General features: G+C 48.2%; 1 protein-coding gene across 1 annotated transcript in view; it reads right to left on the bottom strand.

Moving 5' to 3' along the window:
- LOC127019618 (chromatin remodeling regulator CECR2) overlaps window positions 1-19,009 on the bottom strand; it is a 98,548-nt gene that overhangs the window by 20,902 nt on the left and 58,637 nt on the right. The window contains 4 exon segments of the mRNA XM_050901764.1: window positions 1,413-1,462; window positions 2,075-2,179; window positions 2,704-2,843; window positions 3,604-3,787. Coding sequence (XP_050757721.1) covers window positions 1,413-1,462; window positions 2,075-2,179; window positions 2,704-2,759 — 211 coding nt within the window. The 5' untranslated portion in view covers window positions 2,760-2,843; window positions 3,604-3,787.

A 19,009-nucleotide genomic window follows, 5' to 3' on the forward strand; every position in this document is an offset into this window, starting at 1 on the left:
CTCCCTCTAGACTTTTCTAGAGCTAACCACTGGCTACTGGAAAGAACACAATGGTCACCACCCCCGCTGGCAGATGTCATGCAGCTTCTCACCTCATTTTCAAGCAAATTAACTATGAAAAATATAAAGAAGCAAAAAACAGAGCCCCTTTCTCTCTGAACCTGACCCTGGGCCCTTTGTGGATCTGCGCTGCCAGCGGCTGCGGCACGCAAGCTATCAGGTTGCCCCAGGAAGACTGGAAAGCTGCAGCCGCCCTCCAGCCACCTGCCCTCTGTCGGAAACCTCCGCGCCGCAGTAGAGGCACAGAGCGAGCGTGTGCTAGCTCCAGGTCACAGGCCAGCCTACAGCTTAACCCAACCTCGGCTTCGGCTCAAGTTAATGTACTGGGGACTGGTAACCGAGATGGTGAAGGACCAACCATGTGCTGGTTTCTGCCGCCCCGGCTACATGAAGCTGTCCCCTGCCCACCTGCTGTGGGGAGCTTACCTGCACGCAGCCCCCAGAGCCTGCACCCTTGTTTTCCCTTTCCTTGCCAGCTGCCTATGGGCGACTTGTTTCAATAGCAACCAGGACTAAGGCACTGCTTTGTGCCACCAGAAGATTACTCTGCAGCTGAAGTGACACAATTTGCTGGAAGACAATGATCTGATAAAACCCCCAGTGCCTCACGTGCATTGCTCTGGCTCTGCTGCCGAGCTCCAGAGCAGCCGCCAGGAAATCTGAAGACAAAGGGTGAAGGGAAGGAGGCATGGGAAAGACAATGCCACCCTTGCCTTTTATTGTGGGGCAATGGGCAGGCCGAGCCCCTGGGTTATGTGGAAGCCAATGGATCCACATGTATGAGAAATGAGTCCCAGCCCCCTCGCACTCACTTTCACATTATGTTGCCAACTCACTTTTTCTGCTTGCCTCGTTAACCCTTAGGTGGGTATCTCCAAGACATCATTTACTAAGCTCAGCCACCCAACAGCCACCGGGAAGGAGAGGTGAGGAGAATCAAAAAGGTTCTTCCTTCCCTATCTTGGCATCACTGACCCCGCTCTCTTCCCAGTCCAAAAAAAAGCACCCGCTACAAACAAGGGCTTATGTTCACCTCATCCCCGGAGGGGCAAGGGCCATTCAGAGCCCACTTCCATCAACTTTAGTGAGTAGGTGGGCCTCTAAGGCCTTGTGTAACCCAAGACATTACGTTTCTTCATCCCAAACTAATCCATGATAAGATAGGAAGCCTGCAGGTGCCCAGGCTCCCAGCTGAAAGGCAGCCTGTAACGCCAACCCCTCCTTCCAAACTTGGCCCCAACCACCAGCAGAAAGACTCTCTCTTTCCTGAGAAAGGCATCTCTCCGGGCTTTGATAATTTAAGAGCCGTGTTAGCAGATCATATCAACCCTGACCTCGCAAAATCTCTTTACCATTTCTTATCTGAGTCTCGCGGATTAGCAAGTTCTCTTCTGCCTTCTCCCTACCAAAAAAGAAAAAGGAGTGATACAATAAATACATTACTTCACATCACTGAAATGCAGGAGCTTCTAAGGAGAAGAATGGGGGGCGCAGCAATTATTCAATGCACAGCAAAACCGTGAAAAAAACCAGCGTGCAGAACACAAGTTTGATACATATATTCACATATATATTTATCATAGCTTCATAAAATTTTAAGAAGAGAAGGGTGCAGGCTGGAGTTTGGCAAGGACAGTATTTCAATTCCTACGGGAAGCATCCCAAAATCTATACTGACTCAACTGGCCAGGATTTTTGGCTTCAAGCGCTACGCAGTGAAAGCATTATCAGGAGCATATCCCCTAGTACTGCACGGAGGAACTGCATCCGAAGTGAGGTGGTTGGAACAGTGATATCCACTGTTTCACTAAACTTGGCTTCCAGCACAGTCAGAATTTTCTTTGAAGAGTGATCAAAGCATCCACCAAGTTTGAGCTTGCTTCACTTCAGAGATGCATTGAAATTATGGCTGCACAGTATACACATACTTACTGGGGGAACCCCAGAAGTACATTAAACTTCCCTCTGGGAACATACGCATTTTACGTCTATTGCAGGAACAACCTTTCCATACCTCAGCAAATTTTCTTCCAGTAGTTTTTTCCGCTTTGGGGGTCGCCCTCGTCTTTTGCCCGTTTTTCCAGGAACATTTGGGGTGTTTGTCTGCCCCCCGCATCCCCTGCGAAACGGCAAAACCACCATGAAATATCTGCTGAGCAAGAGAACTGTGGCTGGCAGGATGGGAGAAGGGCAGGGAAATCGGAACAGCTGCTAGGAACCCAACCAAAGGAGGGATTAAATCAGAGCAGCAATGGGACAGGGAGGGGAGGAGAGGAGGGATTCCCACTGGCTGGGAGCCTGATCTGGAAGCCGCCGGCACGGTGCGGGGCAGACGGGGAGGAATGCGGTGGGGCAGGCAGCATCGCTCCCACAGCAGGCTCTCCTGGTGCCACAAAGGCTGCAGGCTGGCTCCGACACAATGCGCGACGCGGGGCAGCTCGCAGTCTGCTTGGCAACTCCAGTCTCGCCCCGCACTGCCCCAGTCCTCTCCCAGGCCCCCCCGCGCTGCCGCACGCTCCCCCCCCCCGCCGCCCCCCGAACACAACAGCAGTCAGGCGGAGTCCCCTCCAGCCGGGCTGGCTGTGCCGTCCCCCTCCTCGCCCCCTGCACCCAGACACAAGGGGGATGTGTGGGAGCGGTTACCTGTCTGGACCAAGCTCTCCGTTGGTTTGCCCCTGCACTGGGTCCTCCTTGTACATCCGCGTGCCGTAGAAGTACCAGTACAGGGCACCGCTGCTGTCCTCGCCCAGTGGCTCCACGCGGAGGCTGTCCGCATCCAAGCCCTGCACCCACCGGGAGCCCCCCGCCAGACGGTGACAAGTTGAAAAGCGGCCACATTGTCACACAAAACATGATGACACCCCTCCGCAAACACCTCCCTCCCTCCCTCCTCCCCTCCCACCATGCCACAGCAGCAGTACAGCTGCTCCTCCGGGCCGAGCTGGGAAAATGTTACTCCAGGGGGAAGGCGACGTTCGCTCTCTGTCCAGGGAGGGATTTAGATTGGCATCTCTAATTTGAATGGCCTCTCTCGTTTTAACATTTCATCTCTGGTGCTCCTGACAGGGAAGGTCTAATTAGTGCTGGCGACAGTCACGCACAGCACTGAGAAGCTCCCTTCCCCCCTCCCTGCCACCACCCTTCCCCCAGCTCCCCCAGTACACTTCAGCCCCATCCTTTCATCTCACACCATCCCTCAGCAAGGCAGTCTCGGCTCTCACAGCCCTGCCACCACTGTTGGAGCAACCCCAAATTCACTCTTCACAGGAAGAGTAGCCAATGAAGCCAATTTACTTAGTGATTCCCATGTTAGGAGTATATCCGCACAGGACAAGGGCCCCAAGAGCAGCCCTGAGCACTTGCCTTGGGTCCTCTGCAAGGCAGGGGAGGAGATGGGGAACTGCCGACCCACTGCACTGCCACCAACTACCTGGCCTTAAAATACACTTAATAGCATCAACCCTTCTCTTCCCAGGAAGATTCACTGATCTGGCCCAGCTCCTGCGGCCGCACCGTTTCCCCCTTCCCTGCTGCCCAAAGCACCTTGAGGAGGTCGAAGACGTCATCTGCATCGAGGCGGTAGTCACAGAGGCGGTGCAGGATCTCCACCCGGGTGCGCAGGGGCAGCTCCTGGAAGGTGGACTCCCGCAAGGGGTTGGGTTTCCCTTCCTCCAGCTCCCAGCGGTAGTTGATGATGTCCTCCAGGTAACTGTGAAACGTCTGGGATCTAACCAAGGAAACAAAGTCCCACACACTCACTGTAGTTTGCCATGCCAGAAACACCTGGTGCAACCAAGCAACTCGAACAAACACAACACAGAGACAGCTAACACTTGAAGGAAAAACATGCCCCGTGACAGCTATGGTTAGGTGCAGCTCTGTAACTCAGGTTCCCAAAACACAGTAATCTCATTGCAACACCATGGGATTTCACATTATACACATACGACTTGCAGGACTCTGCATTACTGTTCTTTCTTTCCAAGCTGAAACAACAAGCTAAATATGATGCCAGCTCAGCCTCATCCCCTTTCTATCCCAACGGGCAGTGCCTTGTGCTAGCACCAACATCAACCCTTTACTAAAATAGGATGCAACAAAGCCAATGAGTCTGATCGCCTTCTGCCTCTCCCCATTTCATGCGGAGACCCTCTTCTTCAGCTTTCCATTTGCTCCTCACATCTGCCATTGCCAAGCCCTCCTCCTCTCTCTGCTTCTTAAGTAGTTTTCCATGCCCTGGTTCAGTGCCTTGAAACTATCCGTAGCTGATCGTCTCCTCCCCACTTTGCTGCTGTATGCTTCCCATACTCCTGTTGTGGCCCCTATTCTCCTCTCCCTCCGTCCCCAAAGGTGCTGCCACTTTCTGCCTGTTCATCCACCAGTGGCTCTGGCAGGACATCTGCACAGCCCGGTTACTGCACGCAGCTTGGACCCTGCCACACCACAAGGCTCATTCCCAACATGAGTGTACCTCCCAAACAGGGTTCAGCCCAGAGGACTCTCTCCTCTCTAGTCTCCCAGATGATCAAGCTGAACACTCGAACTCTTCATAGACATTGCTACTAAAACGATCTTTCTCATTTTCTACCTGGGCCACATTAAGTCCCCCTTTCATCCCCAGCAGTTCACCATATAACCCAAAGAAACACACGTCTTACCCTCATCTGGCTTTGAGGGTAAATGTCCCCATCTGACACACATTAGACTGCTGATGGAGCTTAAGGCTAAAAGAAGAGACTTTTTAATGAGACTTAAGTCCTTATTCTGACTGCTGAAAATTTCAGGGGAGGGAATGAAAAAGGGCTGGTGAGGTCATGTGTCCCTAAATATAAAACTTTCTTAAGATCTGTCCATACCACTTTGAGTCCTGAGACTTGCCAGGCTCTCTCAGCCTGCTCAAGTTGTGTACCCTGAGCACAGCAAAGGGAGACCCCCCCCATACCCCAGTCATTCTTGCACACACAGGAAGTCCATATGCCAGCAAGAACACCACTGGGTACACATTCCCACCAGCTCTCAAAAAGGCAGCTCAACTTGATAGGTTTTTGGCACAAACAGATTACTCTATATGATTAATGGAACTGTGCCAGTGCTACAGAATCACATTTGCCTGAGAAATTGCTAACTACTACAAAAGCTATTATTTTTTAACAAAGAGATAGAGGAGCGCAATCCAACTGAAGAAAGATCGTTAAAAGTCGACAAGTTAGCTGTTAGACAGGCGGCTTCACATGTTTGGTAAAGACCGGATATCTTTGCAAGGACCATGACTGGACAGTGACTGCAAGAACGAAGGAACAGATGCCACATGATTCCTCAAGCCATATCCACCTGGCAGCATTCCCCTTCCTCCTTGAGTGGAGAGAAGTTGATGCTACCGCCCTGCAGATCACTCCCCACCAGCCTGCTTCTTTCTGACGTCAAATGCAAGCTGACCTCCCAGAGCTATCTCCTCTCACCGGATGAGTGTTACCAGCCCTCCAGTTGTATTTAACAACAGGTGCTTGAATGTACCTGGATCTAGTGCCTTCTGCAGCCTGGAGTTTGCTCTTTTCTGCATGACACAAGCAAAGCATCGATATTCCAAGTATCATTGTTTTGCCCCACTAATATCAGCGATCAAACAAATGCAACTTGAAACAGTCCCCTACACTGACAAAGTTCAGTCAGCAGAGGAGGACTGACTGTTTTATGAAATGATTTCTGTGCTGCCTCAAGTACTAATTTTAGGGTAAAAACTACAGCAACTATCCTTTTTTAAAATTAAATGCTCAGTGCACAGTACACCTACCTGAAGTAGCTGTGCATTCCCAGTGTCTTCCTCATATACCTCAAGACCCAATCCAACTTCCAGCAAGGACTTCAACTTGGCAAAAAGTGTGATACTAGATTCTCTTTAAAGACTTTTTATCTTTAAGAGTGCTATTTGATCACACACAGCTTAAATGTTAGATATTTACTGAAGCCATTAGATTAAAACAAAAAAAGAAAGACAGACTTGACTAGCTTTCAGAACAGAAATAGTGATGAGAACATCCTTTCCTGAAAGCAGGAAAGCAACACCTATATTTGGATGCTTAGTCCGTCGCAGAAGGGGAATGACTGTAAGCTCTCAGAGAGCATCTGAGTTTCAGACCCCAAGTTCAGTTGTTCAACTCTGTTAGAGCTCAAGGCAGAAGATTATTTCATCAGATCTGATACAGAGGCTCTGGCTATTTCCAAGAAAATTGACCGAAAAAACAGTTTCCCTAGGATCCTGAAAAACTAGTGGGTGACATGCGATGCCAGGAAGAAGCAACGAAAGTAACAGGGTTTTATCTGCTCCTATTTTTCTGGCTAAATTTTTTTCTACCAAAAAAAAGGGAAAGGCATGGATCAGACAGCTACTTTTACCGCTTGCATGAGTTCACTTATCCTTCTCTACCATTTTGGCTGCTCTCAAAGAAAACTGATCCAGGAAGCCCCTCAATTCCAGAAGATCATCTGAAATCTTTGCCTATGTAACTCTCCCCCTGGGGACTGGCTCTGTTGACTTAACCAATTTGGTTTGACTTTCACATAAGTGGCTAACACTAGAAATTTCTGCCATCCACTCAGTGTTCGATACATTACAAGCTCTGTTCTCAAGAGTACTTTGAGTTCCTACCCCCATCAATTTTCAAAGACAGCTACTGTGCATTTGTCACTTTGAATAAGGATAGAAACGAGAACCAGAGATGGGAACCAGATGTCTCAAGGCATTCCCAATCACTCTCAATCTTACCCAATTTATATTTTCCCTCTTCATGGGGGCCAGCCTCTTTTCTCCAGACAAATGTGGGGTGCTCGTCTTCAACCTGTCTGCCACACCTACGGTTAGTCTCACTTAGCCTGTCTCTATTAAATTTCTCTTTGAAAAAGGTTTCTGAAGCAGCCCCCTTGGTTTGGAGAAGAAAATCTGCAGGGAGCACAGCAATCTGCCAGAACCCTGCCCTTGGGGTTCTTCCCCGCGCAAAGCAGAAATGCTCAGGACTAACTGTTTAGCATTATCCATAAAATTCAAAACCAAGAGTCAGACAGACAGGGTCCAGGAGTGGAATAACCTGGATGCAGTCTGTCAAATACCCTTTTTTCAAGCTCACTAATAGGACAGTGATACACCTGCAGGTGTGGCAAGTCCTACAGAGTCTCCGCTGCAGTTGTAGAACCTCCGAAAACTCTTTTGTAGGTGGGAAGAAGGCAGGGAGGAGATCACTGAGCTGAGGAGACAGGTGTATCTCTTCTCCTGAGGTTCTCAGCATCACTGAGACTTGTAAAAACACTCAACCAATGGAGGCAATGTTAGGTCAGCAATGTCCTTTCTCTACAAATCGGAGTATTCCCAAGGAGGATGAACTGGTACATGGACACATTCCATCTCAGGGCACGTATCCAAAGGAAAATCAACTCTCTCCTGAAAGTAAATTGGGGGTCCTAGAAACAATTTGTAAAAAAGTGTGAGACCATGGGCGATGACTGTCGCCATATCTCAACCACTTCTACCTCCCCCTGCTGTACAGCACAAGCATCTTCCATACAGCTTATTAACCAAGGAAAAGTATTACAGAAATCACCTACAAGAGGTCAGAAAAGTTACCTTAGAGTACTCTGTAACTGTAAAACATCATCCTTCCCACCGACTTTCTTTCTCCCCATCCCAACCTCACTAGCGTCATTAATATTTCAGAAAACTGAGATAAAGTTTCCCTCACTTGTCACAACATCCTTTATTTTGCAGTTGCCACCCGATGTGCAAAGCAATTTGGATAGCTGTAGTGGGGAAGTGGTGGAATAGTACATGCGTATCTATGTGATACATCCCAAACGGATGCAGGTGATTTCTCGTGAGCCCAATGTAATTCTTAGTCTCGTCCCTGGCTGTGCTCTGAAACCACAGGGTCGTTGTCAGAGGTCCCTACCTTTTTTTGCAATGATTAGAAAGGAGGTGAAAACTGAATCGCACCTGTGGTTGAAAGTTTTAATCATACATTGCGGACCTCTACATATACAAAAGGAAATCTGGGGCACAGGGAAGGACGTGACCTGGCACATCAGTGTCAAAGGGGAGGAACAGCGACAGACAATCCACAAGAGTACCAGCGAGGTTGCAGCTCAAGTTGCCTGTGATCTTTAGTAGCAGCTGCAAAAAAATCAAGGCATAAAGAAGACGGGAGCAAGTCAAAGGAGGGGCTCCTCTCCAACGTGGGTATCAGCGTCCAGAACAGTCAAGAGAAATGATACACCCCCTGAGAGCTCAGCGCCGCAGCCCAGCCATCTGCCGCCCGGCTGCCTCCCAAAGAGGGAGGTTTCTCTGTGCTCTGGGAGAGGGGAGCTGAGGACTCCTCCCCCTGCCTGGCGATCCCAATTCGGCAGTCTGCCTCTGCGGTGGCATCCCCTGCTCGCAGAAGAGGCACCCTTCCCATTGCCTGGGGTTTTAATGCACGGGGCCACACTGCTGTCAGAAAAAGAAGCTTGGCCAGCATGTGGAACGAGCCCCCTTCCTGCTGCTCGTCACCGTGCCTGGCTTCCCGGAGGGGCTCCTTTGGAGACCTCTGGAAGAGAGGGTGAAAATTTCACAGGGTTGATGGGATAGATGGAAAAATTTGGCCGGAGCTTCTGGTGCGCATGCTTGGGAGGGGACAGCTGCACCTAGAGACCCCAGCCCCACAGGCACCCTGTAGGGCAAACTCAATGTGAAATGCCTTCTAAGCAAACCCAGCACTGTTGGGGCTGGAATTATGGGTACACGCACACACACACTTATTTTTTTTTTATCCTCATGCCCAGAGGAAGCAGAGTCACTTGTGCTTTTAGTTTTAAAGTCTCCAAAGTAAATCAAATCTTGGCTGGGAAACTGTAAACAAAATCAAGCCAAAAAAACAAAAGCAAAAACAAACACTGATTCAGTAAGAGAGTCCCCGTGTCAATCTGCACTTCCCGCAGGCAGGGTGCCATAGCCCAAGTGTGGAATTACTGTCACAGCACACTTCCCTATCTGGTCTATTGCTGCCAATTTTGTTACAAGCTCCCCCCCTCCACTCCCCTCAAAAAAACCCCACACAAAGCCCCCAACACTGCAGGAGTAAAAACTGGATTAAAAGAAACATTAGGGCAAGGAGTTGGAAATATTGGAGACAAAAATCTCTCAACGATGCTCAAATACTGCTGGCACACACAGATAAGCCTTCTGAAAGTTCAGATGCCATATAATTGCCTGGACCCACTAGCTAGAATATCTATCATGTTGACAGTGTTTTAAGTCCCTTGTTATATTTAATTTACAAAATGCAACAGAAGAGTAAATAGTGGAACGCTCTTGAGTTAAAACTGCTGGGAAAATGGCAAGCCTGACCTATGTCTAATCCCAGACAGTATATTGTTCTGTACTTGAGATTAAAACCAAGAACCCTGACAAAACTAGAGGACAACAGAGAGCAGGAACAACAATAGACCTCCTCCACCTCCTGCCCAAGAGTAGTATGTGGGAGGAACATGGAAAACAAGACTGGGAGACCTCAGCTTTTCCCTCACAGACAATTTAAACAGGAATATAGTTATTCCCATAGTTCCTTTTACAGTTAGCCAGTAAGAAAAATACTAGAGACGTTACTTCTGTCTGGTAAAACCTTTAAAAGCTGAAAAAGACTTGGATTCCCTCAGCCACCCAGCACAAGCGTTGCTTTTACAAGGTTCTCCGTAATAAGTGAAAAAAGACTTCTTGGGCATCTAATTCACAGCACACAAGAGAACTGGTTTTGCATCTGTGATCTCTCTAGTTAAAAGAAACAACAACAACATAAAAAATCAAGGTCTTATCAGAACAGACGTTTTATCATGGAATTAATTTTATGGACTGAAGATATTTCACCTTATGGGCTGGCACCTTTTAAGTTCTGAATTGGCAAAAAGGCACCAGCTTGGTGTTGGGAGTCACTCAGGTGTTAATGAGAACATTAACTGACAGATGGCATTCAAGATATTTCTCCCCTCTCCAATGAAGACAGCTTCTTTGCTACACCAGAGATCAGAAAAGCTTAATTCTTAACAAGCGTACAATGCTTTGGCACAAAGGCAGGCCTTCTAGAAGGTAATGGGAAAGATTCAGGGTTTGCTGGGATGACCTCAGTCAAACATCATTAACAGGGTCAGGAAAAGCAAAGCCTATTTCAGAAGAAAAAAAATAATGTAAAGGCCCCCATGATCAATCTATCGTGGCTTGTCAGAACGAGAAAGCTTAGGCTGACCTTAGAAGCAATATGAGTTACTACTACCAGCCTGACCTTGAGCTCTCATGTAACAATGGAGACCTTTTTTTTTACTGTATTAATGAGCTTTTTTATCTGAGGTGGGGGAGGAAGCCTTATGGACCAGCTTGTACTTTACCTTCAAACAATTTACCCTACTGAGAAGCTAAGTCAGGCATGATGCAGGGGAAAAAAAGATACTACCTCATCCTTCTGGGACAGAAAAGGGTTGGGTAGGTATATTCCCCATTTCCTTCCAAGCCCACTGTGTGCAGCTCACTCAGAAGGCGTGCAAGCTAACAGAAAGCACATATTCCTCAGACCATGAGCCAACTTGTCATCAGGGCAATCAGACTGGTAGAGGCCCAAGGGCAACAAGCACCTTGAAGGGTGTCTCCTCAAAACACTTCACTGCAGCAGAGCGAAATGACTGCGAAGCTGGAGATCCAGGAATCATGACCTTCAGCTTTAACATCCTGTGCTGGTTTTGGCTGGGATAGAGTTCGTTTTCTTCATAGTAGCTAGTATGGGGCTGTGTTTTGGATTTGTGCTGAAAACAGTGCTGATAACACAGGGAAGTTTTAGTTACTGCTGAGCAGTGCTTACACAGAGTCAAGGCCTTTTCTGCTTCTCACACCACCCCACCAGCGAGGAGGCTGGGGGTGCACAAGAAGCTGGGAGGGGACACAGCTGGGACAGCTGACCCCAGCTGACCAAAGGGATAGTCCATACCATATGACATCATGCTCAGCATATAAAGCTGGGGGAAGAAGAAGGAAGGTGGGGACATTCGGAGTGATGGCGTTTGTCTTCCCAAGTAACCGTTACACGTGATGGAGCCCGGCTTTCCTGGAGATGGCTGAACACCTGCCTGCCGATGGGAAGTGGTGAATGAATTCCTCGTTTTGCTTTGCTTGCGCACGCAGCTTTTGCTTTGCCTATTAAACTGTCTTTATCTCAACCCACAAGTTTTCTCACTTTTACTCTTCTGATTCTCTCCCCCATCCCACTGGGGGAGGAGTGAGCAAGCAGCTGCGTGGTGCTTAGTTGCCGGCTGGAGTCAAACCACGACAGTCCTTTTTGGTGCCCAACATGGGGCTCAAAGGGTTCGAGATAAGAACAGGTTTGATTGGAATGTGCTAGATCGAATTTATAGCTGTTATTGCTGTTTAGCTGTTAATTGACAGGCTCCTGTGCTTGCCATGGGGCTTGCTTGCCTTACTGTAAATTAGACTCTAGTGCTCATTAGTGCCTGCTTTTTGCTTTTGCTGCTTGCTCTACTGCTATGCTGCTTATCGTCTTGCTCTGCTGTGCCTGGGAACATTTTGATAACAGCAATGGCGACGTGCCTGGGCTGTCAGATGGCCAGGGCATCGCTGCTGCTTCTGTGCTGCTGTACTGGACAGGCTGGAACTCCAGTGTGAACTCGAGTCGAAGGGACTGTGACCGTGGATGAGTCCATGCGGGAGCAGGACACCCCGAAGCGTCTGTGGCCATGAATAAGTCCACGCCAGAGCAGGTACATCTCGAAGCATCTGTGGCCGTGGTTATGTCTGTGCCACAGCAGGTATACCTCTGAAGGGATCGTGGCCCAAGGATAAGTCCACACTGGAGAAGGTACACCTCAAAGCATCTGTGGCTGTGGATAAGTCCATGCTGCAGCAGGTACACCTTGAAGCATCAGCGGCTGTGCATGAGGTCATGCTGGAGCACCTCAAAGTGTGTGGCCATGCATAAGCACACGACAGAGCAGGTACTCCCCTGCAGGGACTGCAGCCAGGGGTAAGGCCATGTTGGAGCAGGTTTACTTCTGAAGGGACTGTGGCTGTGGGTAAGGCCATGCTGGAGCAGGTATATCTCTGAAGGCATTGTGGCCCATGGAGAAGGCCATGCTGGAACAGGTGTACCTCAAAGCGACTGTGGCTGTGGATAAGTCTATGCCACAGCAGGTATACCCCTGAAGAGACTGTGGCTCATGGATAAGGCTCCACTTGGAGCATGTACACCCCTAAGGGACTGCAGTCTGTGGATAAGTCCAAGCCAAAGCAGGGGCAAGGGGAATTCATTGCAATGTTAAACCCGATGGTCTGGTCCAAAGGGACCAGGGGTGGAGATTATAATGGAAATACCTTTAAATTGTTGTAACCCATGATTTGAGTTGCATATTATAGGAATTACTATAGCAGGAACCACCTGAACCAATGGAGGACAAGTCTTACAAGAAGCAGTGCAAATGCAGCAGTGACCCGACCTGAGCTGGCTTTGGTGCCCAATAACTCCATGCAACACACCACCTCTCCTGTCCTGAGTGACCACCATAACAGATGGAGCCCAAAGTCATGGACTAAATGAACTCAATGGACATTTTGTGGACATTTGTGGATGTTTATGGACACTTTACAGACATTTCACAAGGGTGGTCCATAGACTAAGGGAATGATATCTGTGTATTATATCAAAGGATGGGAAGGGGGGTGGTGGGTAATGAGAATGTATTGGATAGTGTAGGACCTGAGCATAACGTAAATGGTATGGAATAAGGGGTGGAGAATGTGCTGGTTTTGGCTGGGATAGAGTTCATTTTCTTCATAGTAGCTGGTATGGGGCTGTGTTTTGGATTTGTGCTGAAAACAGTGCTGATAACACAGGGATGTTTTAGTTACTGCTGAGCAGTGCTTACACAGAGTGAGCGAGCGGCTGCGTGGTGCTTAGTTGCCAGCTGGGGTTAAACCATGGCACATCCACATTTTGTTTCCAATTCAACTAGCAGTGCCACTAGCTGCACCACTGGTGGGGACAGACTTCACAAATTCCAGCCAGGGACAGTCTCGAGGGAAGCACTAACTCTGGGACACACCAAACTAGTGACAGACCTCAGCAAGGTCCAACCCTGGCAGAGCCCTTGTGATGGAGGAAACAAACACCCAGGTTCATCCTGCTTTTCAGTGCCCTCTTTTGATTCATGCCTGGAGAAAACCAGCTGGCCTACAAGTGGCTGTGAACAAAAGGAGGACAGTTGACATTAAAGGACCCTGAATGAGACTGCAAAATAGGAAAGGAAAAAACGAAAAAATCAAACTGGACTGATCAAAGCTCCAGAGTGAAGTTTCTCGTCCCAGAGTCAGAAAGACAGCAGATTGCTGGAGTACAAGACCATCACAAGGCATGTACAGGCCTGCCTCTTGTCCTCCACTGCTAGCTAGAACTAGTTTTCTGAATGCAGACATTGCCCAAACCTCAAGCAATTCTGTGGCTTACCTGTGTGGCCATCAGGAGCACTGGCAGTGAAGGGGAGGAGAAAGACACCTGCAGAATTGAGCGGGTGGATCGCACTGAGCTCTACACACAATGACCTTTGTCTTCACCATTGCTGAACATGGGAAGACATTCTATATTACAACCATGGCTTTGTTTCAAAGCATAAGGACAAAATAATAGCTGGTTAGCAAATGTTAAATAGCGGCAGCTCTTCCCTAAAGTAGTCTGGTCTAACTCCTGGATTAGACAGTCTGAAACATGAGTGATCAGAGGTTTCCACATCCATGAAAGACACAGACAAGTCTTCCACAAAAGTAAAGGACAGCAGAGTAATTTCAGCACCCTAGCAATTCCTGTTCCCTGCCCCTCACTTGTCCACCCTGTAACTTGCTTCCAGAGCTCAAATGTGGCACTGAGACCACCCCCAAGAATATGCTGAAGAGATGCTTAGAGAAGACATCAGGGTTCTGGACCTTTCGTCCAATGTGATAACACAAAGTTAGGACAGGAGGTTCTCCAGCAGAAGGGCTGCTCGATCTTGCCAAGTAAATCTAATTTACATGGTTGGATGCTGGGGAATCCACTGCCTTCCCAGCTGAGCTCCTAAAGTGTTCATGTTTAGGAGAGGGAAAAAAATCAGCTGAGAAAAAACAAGGCTGTCAGCAGCTAAGAATACTCCACTCCTTCCTGCTCCTTGTCTTCCTCCATCTTACCTCGAGCGATCTTCCATACAATAAAAACTGGGGAAGCTGGAAGGGGAGCTGGCAGATATGCTGTATCCCACAGAGAAGCAGAATAGGAACAGCTATGGAGCGAGGCAGCGTCTCCAGGGAGGCAGAGAGAATGGAGAGCTGATGTGGGCTGTCTAGTCTAATAAGGGATCACACCACAGGAGCATGTGCTGGCTTGACAGAAGCAAGTGCAGCCACTTAACCTGGGTATGACAGCTGAAGTGGGAGCGTTGCTTTGCTACCCCCAAAAAAGGGGAGCATGAAGGAAGAAGGGGAAGCCATGAGGTCATCACAGCTGCCCACCCTTCAGGGAGGTTCCAGGTCTGCTCGTGCAGACTTCTCCCCCCAGCCACGGCAGAAAAACTGAGCAACCAAGGAAGTTTCCAGCTTGGGCTCTTTAGCACTACTAGACCACACTCACTAACTCTTGAATTAGATGGAGATGCCCCTTTACCTGCTGTGAGCTGATATGTGCTGCCTTCCACCCCTTTTCCCTCACACGAGGGACAGGAGGCAGCAAGTCCACCCCTCCAAAAGGAGACGCCAGCTGTAGGAACTGAACTCATCTCACATGCCAGTGTGGCAAAAGGGCATGCTCTGATCTTCCCCAGCTGCCTATGGTCCACGCTTCTCCTGTGATTTGGCTTTTATCTAGCAACCACCCTACGCATGACACAGCCGCTGGGGGTTACTTGTTTGTTATTTTGCTGAGAGAAGGCAGAAAAGCAGCAGAGATACCAGTGCAGATACAGCGCTGTCCTGCATTGGCCTCTTCTGAAAAGGCTCTTCCCTTAGGCTGGCAAATGCCGGGGACAGGCAGGAGTGCTGAGATAAGTGTCTATTTGATCTTCTCTCCCCCATTCACCCTGGATTTTTCACTGCTTTATGTTCACAAAACACCAAGGCAGCTAATCAGTGCTCTGTGACCCCTGTTAATTGGGCTGTGTGAGAGAAAGGCAGCACCGGCAGGAGAAATCACACATACCTGTTACTTTGAACTGTCCTGTCATTTTCCGTCTCCCTGCTTGCAGGAGCTCCAAGCACCCTTCTGTGAGCCAGGACTGCTCTATTTTCATCGCCATCCCCAGGACCAGCAGGAGGGGCCACAAGTGTTTCATGTTGTCATCCTACCTCTAACACCTCAAGGTATAGGGAGGCAACAAAGAGGCATGTTGTTGCTTCTCCTTCTGTGTGAGAAGGTGAAAGTGATTTTTCGTGAAGGAAATACAATCTGAAGTCACTGATGGCCCTTCTTCCACCTATGCCAAGCTGCTCCTCACTGCCCTTATCTGCCTTTCTGTTGCTCCCCCTCTCCCTCCCCACCACAATACCAGGAAGAAGAGAGCAGATGCCCAGCATCCATCTCCCCGTCTCAAGAGACCAGCAGTGTATCTGGCCAAGTAAGCCAGAGAAAGCAAGCAATTGGTGCGAAGATGTGAAGCACTGGAGGAAAGACGGGTTGGATTTGCCAAGCCTGGTGGATTATGCAGTACTTGGAGGATGAGGAAGACACATATGGTTAACTAGATGCACACTGGCTGTGGGGGCCTGCATTTGATTTTTAGGTAGGAGCAAGGGCTGCTTGCATGTTTTTGTCGTTTGATTAGGGAAAAGAAGAAATAAGAATACAAGCAGCAATAAACCCAGAGCAGCCAGAAATATCCCAAACAACAGCTGAAGGTGTATGGTACCAAAGGAAGATAAAGTCCTGGGGGCGAAGGGGATTAGCAGGAGGATGCATACACTGCCCAGATTCAGAGAATATTAACGGGATTAAAATAAAACTTAAAACGTGATGACTACCTGTTTGTTTTTCAATGCTAGCTCAACCCTTCCTTCAAACTCAGTGAGTCTCTGCACAGTCTCCATGACGTGAAGATTTGTGCTCTCAATGCATGGAGGGTTTTGGGGTAGTGGTATGGACAGAGAAGCAGGAACCCCCTCCCCCACTACTGAAGCTGCAATTTGAGTGAAAACTGATAATGACAAATCAGTGGGTTGGATAACTGGATTAAAAAGGGGAAAAAATAATTCTACTAAAAGATCCTGAAACATCACTGTGGTGAGCAGACAGTATTGCTATATATATTTGTGAAAACATGAATTAAGGTAGCAATAGATGAACAGAAAGGACTATTTACCTTGAATGAATACAAAGAAGAGATGATGAGACAGTTTTAAAAATTGTCTTTTTCCTTAATTGTAACTGCATAAATATGATTAATTAAGTGTGATTATGCTATTTTCCATGGGCACTGTTGGGTTTGACTCAGGATGACCATGCTCACACCAAAGGTGTATTTAAACACACCTGCCTAGCTTTGCCAACATACTAACCCCACAGATACTCTGTACTTCACCATTTATTCAATTTTACCTTTAAGATACTACCCTGAAACCATTAAAGAGCACAATAACAAATCAGTTGCCTTCAGTGCGATGTACAACCCATGAGAGCAGCAAGGGGACGTTTAAACACCAAGAGGAAACCAGCTCTGTAATCAGCCACTAACATGCATTTTCCTACCTACCATCGTGTTGAAACATAAACCACAGCTCTAGCATGGAGGAAAGCAGATGATATTGCAGCTACTTTTTCTCTTCTTGCCTAAAAATAGAGACCTCAGTTCCTTGAGATATGGCTGAAATTGTAAAATACTGTGCACCTGGAAATATATAGGAACCTCCAGCAAACTCCTGGTAAGACGATCTGTCAGATATCCTGCCTGTCTGAATGGGAAGAAGACTTGAGTGTCCATCAAGCAATAAGTGGCTTCTGTTTCTTTATCAGGGGTTGCACTGGACAGTCCATCAGTCATAGAGGAGACAAGATGCATGTCCCCAGCAGTGTCAGCCACTCTTTTCCTGCCTTGAGGAATCAATCTTGAGCCGAGGGAGCCCAAGAAAGAGGCAATATCAGTTACTGAAGCTTTACCCAGAAAGGGAGGCAGAGCTGGTACTAGAACAGAGTGGTACCAGTGCTGATGCCATCACACATTATGTCTGAGGTAGAAAGGACCAAGGAAAGAAGTTCTCTCACCCCAAGCACCTATAAAAAATCAATGATAGGACTGAAAATGTCTATCATGCCTGAATAAAGTTTGGTGTCAAGCCAGCATGTGATACTGTGGGAGGATACAAAGGAGATGTCTAAGTGTATATCACCTCTTGCCATGTGATGACATTGATCTTGGCTGGGGAAGAGCCAGGGAAAATGGCTTTCATTAAGCAATGAATTCCCTAGCATGCTAATGAATAGGGTCGGAGAGCTGAGGAGAGTCGGAGCCCAATGCTTCCCTATCCAACGAGGTCTATCACTGCAGCTAGACTGGGAACATGAATTTTTCCCTGACAGTATGCTCAGATCAAGTGGCAAGAATCTCCCAAGACCCTGAAGTGCCGTTTTCCATCAGGCTCAAAATCAGAAAATGAGTGACAGACACCACTGGCAAAGGCAGAATGGGAGGAGGCAGAAAAAAGGTCTTGAGTCTCAGAGCCAACACCGCAGTGTGTACTGAACGCACTGGAGTGTAGGCTGGTACTGAAGGACAAGAAGATAATGGTGATGAGATGTCATGATGATCAGTACTGAGGTTTGCAATATCGGTACACAAGACAGAGGTGCAGAGTAGGAGAGCAGGCCGAAGGAAGAATGCACTGATCCGCGGGGCACAGCTGGTCTCCTGGTGAAGCATAAGATCACCAAGAGAAGATTAAGCAATACTGATGCCAAACTGGAGACTTTACAGGCACATCAGCAGGCTTGATGACACTGACAGACTTAACGGTAGCAGTAAATTATGTCACTTTTTGGATGCAACGGAAAAGCAAAGAACCTAGGTTCTCCACAGAGCACATGCTCCTGAGGTAATAAATCTGAGAAACAGCAGTTCCCAAAGTCAGTTTCTGGGCTCAAGGAGCAATTCCTCGGCCTCAAAACAAAACTGTCTGACCTGGACATTTCTGAGCACAACTTAACAAAGGGAGGTACCTTTCCCCCCACCACAGATAGGACGCCAGATTTTTGTCAGCCTTGTAAAGGAAGTCAGACAAAGGCAGGAGGGTCCCTAGGCGGGGTGAAATGACGATCCTGAAAGGCCCTGATCAGCAGGTGAGAGCTGCTCCTCCAGCCCTCGCATGGATGGATGCCTCCCAGCACCCCTCAGGAATTCAGAGTGCTGCATTCTTCTCTGCCCAGTTCTTCCCCAAGGCTTATCAGACATGGAGGATGGGAATCACTTATATGCATAATGATCCCACAGCCAGGACAGCATCTGAAGCCTGGGGGCTTCTGCATTGCTTCTGTGTCAAGTACCTTTGGCTTTGAATAACAAAAGGCAATCTCTTGAAGGATCAAAAAGGAAGAAAAAAAAAAGAACCAGTGTTAGAACTATTTACTAACTAACCCAAGAACTAGTTACAGGTTGTTAGATACAATAAAAAGGGAGAGAGATGGATCTGGGTGCTCAAGAGGGAAACAAGCATGTTGGGGGAAGCCAACTCTGTCAATCAGTGAGGGGGATTTGGGTAACACTGTTGTGAAGTGAGAGGCCTGGTAAGACGCAGGCTGCTGGCTACTGCTTTGAAGGGTTCTGCTAAGGCAGACTTGGGTTCATGCACGCTGGGTGTATAGCCAGCACATGCTTATCTGACCTGCAAAAGACGTGCAGTCCTTAAGGGAGGGATCTCGATGGCCAC

This window comes from Gymnogyps californianus, chromosome 1 (genome assembly GCF_018139145.2).
Source record: "Gymnogyps californianus isolate 813 chromosome 1, ASM1813914v2, whole genome shotgun sequence".
Classification (NCBI taxonomy): Eukaryota; Metazoa; Chordata; class Aves; order Accipitriformes; family Cathartidae; genus Gymnogyps; species Gymnogyps californianus.